General features: G+C 42.6%; 1 protein-coding gene across 2 annotated transcripts in view; it reads right to left on the bottom strand.

The window, feature by feature from the left end:
• Positions 1-724: 724 nt before the first annotated feature.
• nagpa (N-acetylglucosamine-1-phosphodiester alpha-N-acetylglucosaminidase) overlaps positions 725-15,416 on the bottom strand; it is a 45,016-nt gene continuing 30,324 nt past the window's right edge. Inside the window, exons 11-12 of one of the 2 annotated variants that reach the window (XM_056286596.1) lie at positions 5,089-5,170; positions 725-3,021 (exon numbers count right to left, since the gene is read on the bottom strand). In XM_056286596.1, the coding sequence (XP_056142571.1) occupies positions 2,739-3,021; positions 5,089-5,170 (365 nt within the window). In that variant the 3' untranslated portion in view covers positions 725-2,738. Of the gene's footprint in view, positions 3,022-5,088; positions 5,171-12,268; positions 12,710-15,416 lie in introns of those variants that run through there. The other variant, XM_056286597.1, reaches the window with a different exon arrangement.

Below are 15,416 nucleotides of genomic sequence, written 5' to 3'. Positions count from 1 at the left end.
TGAAAGGACTGCTGGCAGATTGTGACTAAATGAATGGTTGGGAAGAGATTGTGGCTTCCTAGGAGTCTCTAGTGAAAGAAAAATAATGTTCATTAATGTCACATGTATGTATGGAGAATATGTATAGTCACCTCTCCAGCACACCTCGCACAGGCCTCCGTTAAACCTTATGAGAGGTCTTGTACCATGTGTGTCAACAGCGAAAAGTAAGTTATTCTGCTGCATTAATGCCACTGAGACCGTCCATTTATTGTATTTAGTGATTTATGTGATTCTGTGGGACTGGTTTCCGATAAATTAATTACCTCAAACCATGAGGTCACCATCTTTAAATACGTGACAGTCATCAGAAACCGGCAGCTTGACAACATTTACACCCGATTCCCCATTTCTCTTGCTGTTCAGAGACAAGCCTGTTTGTTCTCCCCAAACCGCCTGCAGAGCTCTAATGTCATAAAAAATGCAAATATTAAGTTATAGCGCAATGGGACAGTGGTGAATTCTCCAAGTATTTGGAAAACAACAGTGCACAACTGAGTTCAACAGAGTGGGTCCAGTTGCTTGACAAACTTACTACCACTTTCTAAAAATGAGTGTGAATAAAAAATCATGAAAATGTTACATCGCATCCTGGATAAGCTTATTGGCAGTAAATGCAGAGTTCAGGAGGGAAATAAATAGAAACTCTTAATTACTTTTTTTTTTAAATACTGTTAATAATTAACTTGCTTTAAGCACTTGAGGAGGATAAAGACTCAAAACTGGTATGAGGGTTTCACCCTGTTTCAGAGAAACATCTTCAGCCATTGTCCCAGCTGGATCCAAATCATGATACACACTGATACATAGATAAAACATGAACAAGAAATTGATTATAAGATATTGAGAGTTTGATGAAATTCACCAGAAATTTCTGCTAATTACACAAAAAAAAGTTGTATTGCACAGTAAGAATGCACAGTAAGAATTCTCCACCTTTTTGCAAATAATGACAACTTTCAAAAGTGGCATCCTGAAGCAAAGGGATTGTGAAGATCAGAGAAAAAAGATTAACAAAATCCCCACAAATTAAGATCTGTCTTTTAACATGGTTCCCATTAACATCCCAGTAACACAAATAGGGATCTAAGTCAATAACCATAAAACAATATCCTGAATGCTGGTGTTTACATTAAGTCCTTTGTTAAAAACTCCACCACCAGAGAGGACTTTGGTGGGTCTGAACAACGGGGTTTTCCTGGTTGAGGTTCAAAGTTCGTTTCTCACCTGTCAGCATGGCAGCAAGGAGAAAACACTGTCCTATTGATCTGCTATCAGCATGGCTAGAACAGAGACACGAGGTTGGCAGTTTTTCTTCTAAAGGACTTCCTTTTATAAATGGATAAAAACCAACCCTCTTCCTTGTTCCTCAGACTTGTAGGTTGTTTCTTTGAGCTGACATCTGACCGAATGCCAAAAGTTTTTAAGAAAAATGTGTTGAAGATGATTCCACAGGAAAAGAGTCACATCAGTGCAGTGCTGTGGGGGTGAGGATGAGGATGACCTTCTGCCTCTTGATCGTTTCAACAAATCATTTTCAGTCAGATAAGACTGAAAAGATGCGATCACGAGGAGGAATGTAGATGTCCTTTTGCACTGTGACACTTTTCTGATCTGCTGTTTTGAGTAGGAACACATCCTTAACACACCAAGACTTCTGGACCCACATCAGTTGCCTTCGTTTTAGAAAGGGTCCATCTCATTTGACTCCTTACACTTCCTTCATGGTTCAACACTGTTTCGATGCGGTCTGATTGACAGGATTAAAATATGAAAGGGAGTGTGTGAGAGGTTAAGTTTGGTCAAGTGTAGTTAAGTAGGTACACCATGGCAGGAATACTTCCAGAGAAGATGGAGGAAGTTAGATATCCAAAGATATCCGATGCCCTAAATCTCTCATCCTTGCATACTCATTTATACTTCTATCTATGCTGAGGCATTTGCATTGATAATGGATGGCTGTGGAGATTTTATTCTTTCTATAGTGACCCCCGGGCCTGCAAACATGCTTTTGAACAAGACCTGGATTATTAACATACTGCTGCAGTAATGTGGCTTTGTAGCAATGTATTGCTGAAATTTTCATAACATTTGCGGAAGTATTTAAGTTTGGCCACATTTAGTATAGGTTGCCCTAGTGGGAATGAAACCTCCAACCCTGACACACCTGCTGCTGATGCAGTCAATGTTTTACAAAATTTCAGAGGTGTGCGGTTTCCTGTCTTAATGTCTTTTTTTGTTTTTTTTTTGTTTTGTTTTGTGTGTGTAAGATGGCCATCGTCATTTTTTCCTAAGCAGAAATGGATTTTAAGAGCAGGGACTCCAAATACTTTACAAAACTCTCCTTCATAAATCATATCTGCTCTGTTTTGGAGGCAGTTGTGGTGAATATGTATTGCTAAGATGATAAATTAATGTGATAGTATGCTGCTGTGATAATCTGGTGCTGTGACAATGAATTAATGTGTTGACGTGATAATGTGCACTGTAATATTAGTGCAGATATTGTATCTGTGATGTGTTAATTGCACAGCCCTTTCGGTGTTTTCATCTTCAACATTTATATTCCTTGTATCAGTAGATTTCAGTTCCATATTTGACTCTCTTATTTTAACTATCATTGGAGTTCAGCCCATCTACAACCTCAATGTGTTCCCACTGTGCAGCAAGAGAGTACCTCCGCTCATGATCCCCAGTCCTTAGAGTGCTACCAACCCGGTTCCTGACCGCGGCTGAGTCCAGATCTCATCCTGAGAGTCTGAGTCGTCCATTTCCAAATCCCCTTTACCAGGGCGCGACCGCTCTCTTGTTCCCTTGGCACTTTTCCCACGTCCGTTGATGTTGGTCAGCGGCACGTAGGAGTAATCGTGGCGTTCAGCGAGGCGGGCCTCCACTGACCTCCGACAGTCCCGCGTCAGGTGACGCACCAAGCTGGCCAACAGCAGAGAAGCCAGGGTGACTGAAATTATCAGCCATGTCTGCCTGGGGACAGAGGGAGAAGTTTAAATTTGACTTGACATTAAGCAGAAATAAAAATAACTGTAGACAGGCCTGTAAGTAGGTTAAGATAAAATATATTCAGCAAGTCAGAATCTACATTTGAATATCAGTTGATGGTCATGCATGAAATATTTGCCATTTTTGCATCCAAGTGGAGGTTAAAATAAATTTTAAAACTTTTTTTAAACTGAAATTTCATTTCAGTTTTTATTATTTGCAACTTGAAAAACTGTAAGTATTTGCTGGAAAGTTACTGAGGACAGACGGGATTAGACAGGAAGATGCTCTGGTGGTGAAAGGAGTGTGGAGCGACAGCAGTTTTCTTCTCTCATCACAAAGGTAGCTGTGTTCTTAGCAGCTTCAAAGAAGAATGCTAGCCAAGCTGCCCATGCAAACCCCTGCATTCAAGAGAGAGGAACAATAACCTGATGAAATAAGAAAGCTGTGAGGGGAGGGGGGTGCTTGTTGATCCAAGAAGGGGACTGTGGGGGGCGCAAGGAAAATCACAACCGAAAGAGGAGAAAGAGGGAGGGAGGGAGCGGGCACAGCCTGGAGGGTGGTTTTCCAACCACAGGGTCGTTGATTCGAGTTCCTGGATCAACAGGAATAGCTGATAAGCAACAGCTTCTCCTCTGCTTATAATTTTCAACCCAAGTGCCCTTAAGCAAGACTCTGAACACAAAATTGTCCTGGTGGAACCCTTTTAGCGGCCATGCTTGTATGGACATAGCAAGCTCCCTTCATGTTACAACTGCTTACACAGGCTTTAGCTGTGAACCAACGCGTGTTCTCTATAAATGAGTCTCATTAAACAACAGATAAACAATAAGGAGGGGGGTGAAGGGACTTAAAACAACCCCCCGCCATCTGTGACCAGAAAAGCCCCCTTCACAAAGTGCTTGTAAGAAACCATGGCAACGCCTCACAACGCCTAACTTGCATGTGAAAGGTAAAGAGGCTGATGAATGTATCCAGCCTTGTTTATGTGTGAAGCAGAGTCTGACATGGGGGCCAAACACAGGACCTGGACATTGGAGCGGTTTCACATACAGTGTTCCTACAGTCACTCCATCATATGGCGATGTGGCTGTGATGTGAGCTTGTCCCTTAATATTGGGAAATGTGGGTGTCTGGGTAGCTTAGCAGTCTATTCCGTTGCCTACCAACACGAAGATTGCCGGCTCGAATCCCTGTGTTACCTCCGGCTTGGTCAGGCGTCTCTACAGACACAATTGGCCGTGTCTGCGGGCGGGAAGCCAGATGTGGGTATGTGTCCTGGTCGCTGCACTAGTGCCTCCTCTGGTCAGTCGGGGTGCCTGTTCAGGGGGGAGGGGGAACTGGGGGGAATGGCATGATCCTCCCATGTGCTACGTCCCCCTGGTGAAACTCCTCACTGTCAGGTGAAAAGAAGTGGCTGGCGACTCCACATGTATCGGAGGAAGCATGTGGTAGTCTGCAGCCCTCCCCGGATCGGCAGAAGGCATGGAGCAGTGACCGAGATGGCCCAGAGAACGGGGTGATTGGCCAGATAAAATTGGGGAGGAAAAAGGGGGGGGGAGACCCCCCCCAAAAAAGAAAAAAGTTTACAAAAATTGTGAAATGTAGGATAGCTTTAGTCTTGAAAGCTGTCTGTGTTTGGTCAGCACCCTACCAAATTTTGTTTTTGCAACAAAAAAAAAAGTTGACTTCCCTCCACTACATTTATGACATTTTGTATAAATCATACTCATGATTTTTCTCATTGAACAGATGGGTTGGAATTTGAGCAGGTTATTGCTTTTTTAACATCTGTGGCCTATAAAGCTTACACTTACAGTCCTTACAAGTTTTCCCACTAATTCCACTAATTTTATAGCATGTTGTCCTATTTGACAGTGTTGGCAAAAGGCCTGAACGTTAACATTTGTGAAGACCAGCAATTTACTGAATAGAGGACTAATGGGCTGACAAAGATGGATGGTGCAAGTGTGGCTCCCAATGTTGGACAAAGATCAGCAGTTAGAAGTGCGGGTGGGGTGGTGAGAGTCTGACTTGACCTTTGACACTTACTCAGACAGATAAGGCTTATTTCTGTGCACGGCCTCCTCTCGTCTCCACACTGTAAACATCTCTTTGGCCAGACAGTGGCCTGCTGTGGATAGAGTAACAATGACGATAAAAAGCAGGTTAGTCTAGAAAAGTGCTCGATCGTTATCTGTAGCCATAGCCATGGAAGAGCCACCGCCATTTCACAACTGCAGCATTCTGGCATCATGGTGGTGACAACAAAATCCAGATATACTGGCATACACTGAAATAAACAGTTCAGGTTAGACATTGATAAAATTACACATCCTTGTAATTAGCCATCCTTCCACATATGTCAGTGAAAGAACTTAGTTCATTTGCTTAGAAACCATTAATTTTAATGAACCGTTTGCATATGAACTGTGTTAACAGCTGGCACGTCACAGAATATATCCTGCTTCTCTAAACTGATCAGAACTCCATACTAGTAGTCACTGACTTGGCAATGAGTTAACACAAACCTAAATCATACTGTACTATTCATACACATGAGATATGACTATGCTTTCTCTTTTTTATAACCTGCTCACAATTGTGGACTTCCCTGAAAATGACCACTGTCAAATTCTTAAGGATTTAAAACTGATTTAAACCAATATGTCTGCTGGCGTATGCATTGTGTTGAAACTGATGTGCACATAAGTGTTTGCCTACATACTTGCACATATTACTTACGTGACATTGCCCTCAAGGGTAGTGTCTCATTTACAAAACCAAGTTACAAAGGAATAGTTTAAGAAATCTGAAAATGGATGCAAGGAAATTAAACAAAAGAAGAAAATAGTGCACTTTTTTGTCTTGTACCCTTTTGTGCTCATGTGTATGCCTCATCAGCTCCTTGGTCCCCACTACTGTTGATGTCACACTATCAGATATTCTTCTCTGCCCAACCAGTTAAGTGGTACTATGACACATGGCTCCCAGACTGTCAACAGGCTATAGAGATTTTGGACATGTACACATCTGCAACTCTGTAAGCCTTTGCAAGCCAAGGTTACCCAGCAAGCAAAGCAGCAAAGTTTACGTCTAGACTGCAGAGACACATGTTTGGCACCTCACAAACACAAATACATAATTGATTTTATGGTTCTTTTATTTGTTTTTAAAGCATTACGTGGAACCCTACTCCACCTCCAGGCCCTTAAGATCATCTGACAAGATGACCCTGCCTATTCCATGGTCCCACTTTAAGTCCAAGGGAGATCATGCCTTCTCTATTGTAACCCCGAAACTGTGGAATAGCTTACCCATCTCTATTAGGTCCGCCGATTCAACTGATATTTTTTCAAATCCTGCCTTAGAACCCATCTTTTTTTTTCCTTTGGCTTTTTGAGTATACATAAAACATTGTTGCATCCAATGTTGTACTCTGTGTATATTATTTTATGTTCTTCTCCTGGTTCGCCACCTTGCTGTGGTGGAGAAGCTGGCGTGTACCAATGATCCCAAGAGCTATGCCGTCTGGAGCTTGGCTCCTGGTAGGGTCACCCAAGGCAGATAGGTCAAGGGGTTGGTTTCAGACAAAGTGCAATCCAACAAAGACCTCAAGGGCAGAACTGGCGGAAGATGTCTCCAGGTCGTAACAGCACGGATGAAGGCTGCAACAGAGGGTGGTCCCCAGTCGTCTTGGTTCTCCATGCCTTTGGACTCTGGCCATTCCCTGCCAAGGACCATGTGGTGGCTGAAGGCGCATCAGCCACTCCACGTAAAAAGCTGTCACAAGCAGGCTTACTCCTGCAAGGATACCCACAAGCACCTGGAGGACAGTCATACTTGGCCCCGAGTGACTGCCAATGATGATATCATTTTATATGTTGTACGATTGTGCCTTTTTTGTTCCATTTATATTCTTCCTTTTACATTACATGTGTATACCTGACTTTTCTGTACAGCACTATATTCAACACTTCGTTGTTTTTAAATGTGCCCTATAAATACACTGACTTGACCTGGCTTGACTTCCAAGACCTTGGCTCAGCCGAATCTACCTTCAGACTATCTGTAAAAATCATCATTATCATCTTACTCTCTCTCTCTCAAACATTCATCTTTCCTTCATATCCAATGGTCTGATTAAATTCTTATACTACTTAAATCCCATTGCCTGCTTGTGTTTTCAGCTACAGCTGCTCTTCAAAATAATCCACAAGAATCTACAGCGTCCACAGCTGACTCCTCCAGTTTTGGCCTCTGGTGGTTTTTAATTAAAAATTCTTGACAGTAGAAGACTGCGCAGTTCTCAGATGTATGAATGTGGAGATGGGTGATCCTGAAACACAGCCTGTGGCTCTGTTGACCAACTTTGAAAAAATAAAGGTTAAAAAAAAAAAATAAAAAAAAAAGCTGTTTGCATACTTCGGTATACTTAAGCCAAATTATTGAGGTTAATGATTATCCAAACTGGATCCCACAGAAGTGACTGGAAACAGGGCAGGATGTTAAAATGTGTCAATATCAACCAAGCAACCTCATTGTTAAAGACCCACTCCACTGGGCAGATGAATCCCATAGGTCTCAGCTATCCGGGGCTGAATGCTCCAAAAAATGTTTGAGTGAGTGCAACTAAAAATATATGCTGTTGTATTATGTTCAAGATCCCCCCCTCCCCTAAATTAACATATTTCTCATTGGGGAAAAAAACTGAAAAATATTTTTCTGCACCCCCACCACTATTATCTCTTAGCCTCTTCCTCATATTGTATCACTTGGTATTGCCAAGGAGGATTCATTTGATGTAGGATGTCACAGAATCACCATCGATGGTGACGCAAGTAAGGCGTGCGTTATCACCATTCACGTGCTCAAACAAATCAATCTTTTGATAAAAGTTTTTAGGCTTTTTTAATATACAAGCTTTCTTTTCAGGGTTAATGGTTCACTAGAAACATGATTCAGACAAGTTAGCTTCAGCTCTGCTAAACTGGAGAAAAAGCAGCAAATAAAAGGACGAGGCCAGGATGGACACTTTTTTTTTTGGTGGGATTTGTGCAATTTTTTTCTTTAACTTACGTGTTTGTTTCTTCTGTTTGACTACAGGTGCTTTTAGGAACCTAGCTGTCTGTTTGTTTACTAATACCTTTGTATGTTTTTTATGTGGAATGGATGTGGAATGTTTTGTACATTTTGTATGTGGAATGTTTGCTTTCTACAGCTGCAGCATGGCTTAAAGCCCAAGCCAAATTTTCTATTTTGTGGAACAATAAAGTTAATCTTGAATTTATTTCACAATGTCAATGTTAAGCGCCCAACTGGGTCAAAATGTAAATAATACACTAATCAGCCAAAAGGTTAAAACCACTGACAGGTAAGTGAATAACAGTGATTATCTTGTTACAGTGGCACCTGTTAAAGAGTGGAATACATTAGGCAGCAAATCAACAGTCAAATTCTTGAAGTTGATGTGCTGCAAACAGGAAAAAATGGGCAAGTGTTAACTGAGCGACTGAGCAACTTTGTCAAGGGCCAAATTGTGATGGCTAGATGACTGGGTCAGACCATCTCCAAAATGGCAGGTCTTGTGGGGTGTTCCCGGTATGCAGTGGTCAGTACGTACCAAAAGTTGTTCAAGGAAGGACAACCGGTGACCCGGTGACAGGGTCATGGGCACCTAAGGCTCACTGATGCGCGTGGGGAGAAAAGGCTAGCCGTTCTGGTCTGATCCCACAGAAGAGCTACTGTAGCTCAAATTACTGAAAATGTTAATGCTGGTTATGACAGACAGGTGTCAGAACACACAGCGCATCACAGCTTGCTGCTTATGGGGCTGCGTAGCCGCAGACCGGACAGAATGCCCACGATGATTCCTGTCCCCCACTGAAAGCACCTACAATGGGCACATGAGAGTCAAAACTGGACCATGGAGCAATGGAAGAAGATCACCTGGTCTGATGAATCATGTTTTTTTTTCTTCTTTAAATCATGTGGACGGCCGGGAGCATGCACGTCGTTTACCTGGTGTGTGGGTGTCATTTACCTGGGGAAGAGATGGCACCAGGATGAACTATGGGAAGAAGGCAAGCCGGCAGAGGCAGAGTAATGCTCTGGGAAATGTTAATCTGAGAAACCTTGGGTCCTGGCATTCATGTGGATGTTACTTTGACACGTGCCACCTACCTTAACATCGTTGCAGACCAAGTACACCCCTTCATTGCAACGGTATTCCCTGATGGCAGTGGCCTCTTTTAGCAAGATAATGTGCCCTGCCACAATACAAAAAATGTTCAGGAACGGTTTAAAGAACATGACAAAGAGTTCAAGGTGTTGCCTTCGCCTCCAAATTCCCCAGATCTCAGTCTGATCGAGCATCTGTGGGCTGTGCTGGAAATACAAGTCCAACCATGGAGCCCCCATCTCACGATTTACAAGAGTAAAGGATCTGCTGCTAACGTCTTGGTGCCAGATACTAAAGGACAAATTCAGAGCTCTTGTAGAGTCCATGCCTCGATGGGTCAGAGCTGTTTTGGTGGCAGGAGCGGGGACCAACACAATATTAGGCAGGTGGTTTTAATGTTCTGGCTGATCTGTGTATGTAATGTTAGCTACTCAATTGAAAATGTGTAGCCAATAGTCAGCATACTTCCTTTTACAAACTTAAGACGCCATAATCCCATAATTATTCTGCTCACAAAGTAACACAACCACTGTTTGGGATTGTCTTAGGGATTTGTGTGTACACGTATGAGACGATGGGTTGCAAATGCACTGAACAGCTCTCAAAATCTACAGGTCTTTAAAAGGGAACAAACACAATTTTGTAAAAAGAGTTGTGCTTTGCATCTACACCACCATTATGTCCTTGTTTGGTTAATATGGCAGCAGCTCCTGCGTTAACCAGGTAGCTTGTTGGCAATCTTTGTTTTCCTTGGTATCGTTGATCTTCTGTATGTCCACTGCTTGGAGGAACAATTTAGTTAACACACCTGCGTTGTTGACGGTTGGGTAAAAGCCCCAATTCCCTTTGAGAACGCTCTTCAGGGGGATAATGGGTACTTCACAGCTTGCCCATAGTACTCGGCTGTACCTCGTACTCAGCCACATCACCATGGTAACCACAGTCACAGTACATATCGCCCTTTCAGACAGGGCTGTTGTACATACAGTCGCTCACACCGACTGTATGTACATGTGAGGCAGAAAGACTGCAAGCACGCCGCAGCCAGCTGCATGTCATTAAACTGTACACAGATGAGATAAACCACATACAATAAAACTTGAACTGGCTCAGAGTGAGTTCACACAGTGCGCTCACGTTTTTGTTTCACGCCTTTATTTTGCAGACAAAATATTTGCCTTAGCCGTTTGTGCTGATTAAGGGGGAAAAAGGTGGTCATGCCATGCATGGTTTGTGTCCATAACAGTCGGCTGTAGTAGCTGCCTCCTTCAGTAGAGAGGTACAACTCTCAGATACTGAAACTCCTACAGCTCAGTCAGTGTGCCCTGTAGTAACTCTTTCCAAGATGCTGGGAATTTAACTTTCAGCTGTATGTTATTAATTTTTATCGCGGCTGTTGTCATGATTGTCTGTAGAATATGAATCTTGCTGTGACTGATTGGCTAATCAAAAATGCAGATGGCATCATGTGGCCTCTGGAACCCTGACTTTTTCTCCATTTGAGTGAGATCCTCTCACGCAACCCTCCCAATAACTAAACAAAACAAATAACTAGATAAATAAATAAAGCCTGTCAAAACAACTTTTCCAGAATTATGCCTTTCCAATTGCTTTGTGGCTGTTCCCTGTTAAAGGGTAACCCTAACCATAATCCGAGAAACATTTCTCCCACTAAACTTTGTGTCCAGATGAACTGATTCAACTTTCTGGGATCACATCCTGATGTGTAAGGATGGCAATCAGTTTATGAAACCGACAATCGGTTTCAAACCGGAAGAAGTGACATGCAAAGAAAAAGATTCACCTCTGTAGGGATCCTTTCCATAATGTTGTCAGACACTTATAATAACAATCTGAGCCTGTCAGTGGAAAAACCAAGCACTTTTATTGGACGTATTCGACGGGTGCAACTGCCTCCAAGGATTACATTGCAGCCTGTTTTGTGGCTGCAGGCTGAAGTGTTCTCACTCAATACTGGACAAATTCCAAAGAATGTTGTCCCTATTAGTCATTTTGACCCCAAATGATGCGAAAACAGGGCCCAGGTTTAAAAATACCAGAATTACCCTTTAACGATTATGTACGGAAAAAAGAAGGGGTATCAGACATCCATCTCTGTAATACAAGAAGAGGAGGCAATATTTATTGCAGGTATTGAGAACATCTGCATATTCATTCACGTTTTCGGCCATCCCAGTTTGGTCAATACTTTTCAACGCAGCTTGACTGACAAGGAAACCACCTGTTAAAGAACAAAGACAGGGTTGTTTTTGCCAGTCTCTCAATGCAAATAAGAAGACCTTTGCTCACCCTACACTTACATTTGATACACATAGTCTCTTTCTTGCAGGCAGAGACAGACAGACAGACAGGCAGACAGAGATACGGAGCATAGTGTACACAGACTGCTATACTGAACACCCTGCAGGTTTGTTTATTTCTGTCCAGCTGGGTTGGGTGATAGCTGAGGACAGTGAGAAGAGCTCTGAATATAAACAGACCCCCCCCCCCCCCAGACTAGTGTAAGATAGGCCGCATATTAAATCTGCATTGCCGTTTTGGGGTTGCAGTCCCTCCATCGGTCCATCAACGCTGTTATAGCTTCATATTCTTCAAACTCCCAACATTTCTACTTTTCAACTTTTGGTCAACATGTTTTATAGTGATGCAATGTCATCAAGTTCTACTGCTGTGTGTGCATAGTTCATATATTCTTATCTGTACTAAACTTGACCAGTATGAGTACGCTGATGGTGTTGTGGCTAATATCTACATTGCTTTCATTTACATTTAAAATTTATACTCCTCTGTCAGTCAGTTATATATTAATTTATTCACTCAGTCAGTAATGTATTCAGTTCGATAGACAGAAATACAGACACAGCTCATCAGATAGAGGACCACAAGCTCTAAAAAGCACTTAACCTAAGTTTGCTTGTGTGTGTGTGTGTGTGTGTGTGTGTGTGTGTGTGTGTGTGTGTGTGTGTGTGTGTGTGTGTGTGTGTACACACGTGTAAAGCAAGAAAAGGCTGCACTTTGGATAATCTGATCATTTTTATTTGTCAGAACCTCTCAGCACAGACATGTTTTGGCGTAGTGCCTTCTTCAGTGTGCTTGGAAAAAAAAAAGATTGGGAGTGAAGCCCGTTCTTATCTTTGCACTACATGTTGCAGGGCTGTGAGAACAATACTATCTGTATGTCAGAGATATAGAGATTGTGTATGTGTGTGTTGCGTGCGTGTGTGTGTGTATAAGGTCAGCCTTGAAAAAACTCAGTGAGTTAAAGCAGAGTCAGAGATAGCGCAGTCAGTGATAACCTGCAAGTTGCAAGTGACTGTCTTACGTCTTATGCAGAACCGCTTCGGGTGCACAGAAATCTATGAGCAGACATGGTTCCGAAGGCTGTGTGAGGGTGTTCATATGTCAAAGATGGCACCAAATAAAACCCCACTTCTCCTCTCCAGGGAGCTATTCCAATTATATCTCACTGACCTAAAAAAAAAAAAGACCTTAGTTCAATAGATTATCTTATATTGGCTTGGGATTATGCATTCATTGCCAATATTTCCTGTGTTAACCAAAGAGCAACTGATGCTCTTTGAGTACTAACAAACACAACATCCTAGCTCAAAAAAAGTAGACAAAAGTGGAGTGTTCTGTGGCCAATGGGGTCTATTCCCCATGTAGGTCAGTAGGCAGAGCAAGGCACTAACACTGCCAAGGTTAAGGGCTCCATTCCCTGTGAGTATAATATAGCAGGCACTGGAATGCTTTAAGATCAACAGAGAGAGCAGAGAAACAGAAAAATAAAATGTTTACAAAGTTACTCTAAGAACAGTGGAGAGGGAGAGAGGGAGAGAGAGAGAGAGAGAGAGAGAGAGAGAGAGAGAGAGAGAGAGAGAGAGAGAGAGAGAGAGAGAGAGAAAGTGAGTGAGTGAGTGAGTGAGTGAGTGAGTGAGTGAGTGAGTGAGTGAGTGAGTGAGTGAGAAGAAGTGAATGAAAGGGAGGAAGCCGGAGCGTGTGAGCTGGACAGAACGACGGAGAGACACACAGCAGAATAATGGCAGCCTACAGACAAGGCTCTGGAAATGCAATAGAGAATGAGTTACTGCAAGCCCATAATAAAAAGCACAGCTTCTCAGGAAAACTACTGCCACATAAGTAATGGAAAAACAAAATGCAATGAAAAAACAAAAACAAACAAAACCTAAGAACCCAGCACCTTCCATAAAAATAGCATGCTACAAAACATAGCCAGCTAAATAAACGCAATATGCTCAAAAAATACAACCTATAAAAGGTAGCATGCTAACAAAATACTAAATGCAGCATGATAAATGAAAAATAGCATGATTAAAAATACAGCATAACAATGTGCAACATGAAATCGTACCACATCTTTATGTATGTACTCTGTGTGTGTGTGTGTGTGTGTGTGTGTGTGTGTGTGTGTGTGTGTGTGCTGCTCCACTTAGCTCTGAAGAGCAGAATTAGCAGTTGGTCCACAGCTGAAGTGGTTTGGTTTTGGAAGTAAGTGGCTCTGTGGTTCTATGTTTCTATGGTTTGGATCAGCTGAGTGGAAATCAAGGAGTGCTGTGACATTCTTTCACCATGTGTCAACCTCCCATCACAGAATAAACCCTTCAACCCTTCAAGACCCCAAGACAAACTTGCGCATGTATATGGATAAATTGTGTGTGTGTCTCACACACACACCTATCAGCCAAAGCATTAAAACCACCTGCCCAATATTATGTAGGTGCCCCTCATGCCACCAAAACAGTTCTGACCCGTCGAGGCATGGACTCCACAAGACCTCTTAAGGTGTCCTCTGGTATCTGGCACCAAGACATTAGCAGCAGATCCTTTAATTCCTCTAAGTTGTGAGCTGGGGCTTCCATGGATCGGACTTGTATTTCCAGCACATCCCACAGATGCTCAATCAGATTGAGATCTGGGGAATTTGGAGGCCAGTGCAAACACCCTTAAACTCTTAGTCATGCTCCTAAAACCATTTCTGAACAATTTTTGCAGGCAGGGTTTCATTATCCTGCTGAAAGAAGCCACTGCCATCAGGGAAAACCGTTGCCATGAAGGGGTGTACCTAGTCTGCAATGATGTTTAGGTAGGTGGTACGTGTCAAAGTAACATCCCCATGAATGCCAGGACACAAGGTTTCCCAGCCTAACATTGCCCAGAGCATCACATTGCCCCTGCCGGCTTGCCTTCTTCCCATAGTGCATCCTGGTGCCATCTCTTCCCCAGGTAAATGACTCACACATACCCAGCTGTCCACATGATACAAAAGAAAACATGATTTATCAGAGCAGGCCACCTTCTTCCATTGCTCCATGATCCAGTTCTAATGCTCATGTGCCCATTGTAGGCGCTTTCGGTGGTGGACAGGGGTCATCATGGGCACTCTGACCAGTCTGCAGCTATGCACCCCCATACACAGCAAGCTGTGATGCACCGTGTGTTCTGACACCTGTCTATCATAGCCAGCATTAACTTAAGTAATTTGGGCAACAGTAGTTCTTCTGTGGAATCGGACCGGAAAGGCTAGCCTTTGCTCCTTACATGCATCAATGAGCCCTGGGAATCCATGACCCTGTCGCAGGTTCACCGGTTGTCCTTCCTTGTACCACTTTTGGTAGGTACTGACCACTGCATACCGATACCAGGAACACCTCACAAGACCTGACATTTTGGAAATGCTCCGACGCAGTTGTCTAGCGATCACAATTTGGCCCTTGTCAAAGTCTCAGATCCTTACGCTTGCCCATTTTTTCTGCTTCCAACACATCAACTTCAAGAACCGACTGTTCACTTGCTGCCTAATATATGCCACCCCTTGACAGTTGTCATTGTCAACAAGATAATCAATGTTATTCACTTACCTGTCAGTGGTTTTAATGTTTTGGCTGATTGATGTATATACGTATATACATATATAGATACATACACATACACACACACGCACATGCACATACATAGATAGAGATACATAGATAGATAAATAGATGATAGATGGATCAATGATAGATAGATAGATAGATATAGTTTAAGTTCCCTAAAAGCAATGTATGTTTGCACATACTAGGAATCTAGGTTGTTTTATACTGACCATCCCACCAAGTCAAGGACATAATCCCAAATCTATACAGTGAAAAAGAGCATCTAACAATATCTATTGTGG

This window comes from Lampris incognitus, chromosome 9, assembly GCF_029633865.1.
Source record: "Lampris incognitus isolate fLamInc1 chromosome 9, fLamInc1.hap2, whole genome shotgun sequence".
In the NCBI taxonomy this organism is placed as follows: Eukaryota; Metazoa; Chordata; class Actinopteri; order Lampriformes; family Lampridae; genus Lampris; species Lampris incognitus.
The sequence above is the reverse complement of the archived record's forward strand: the minus strand, read 5'-3'. Positions and strand labels throughout refer to the sequence as shown.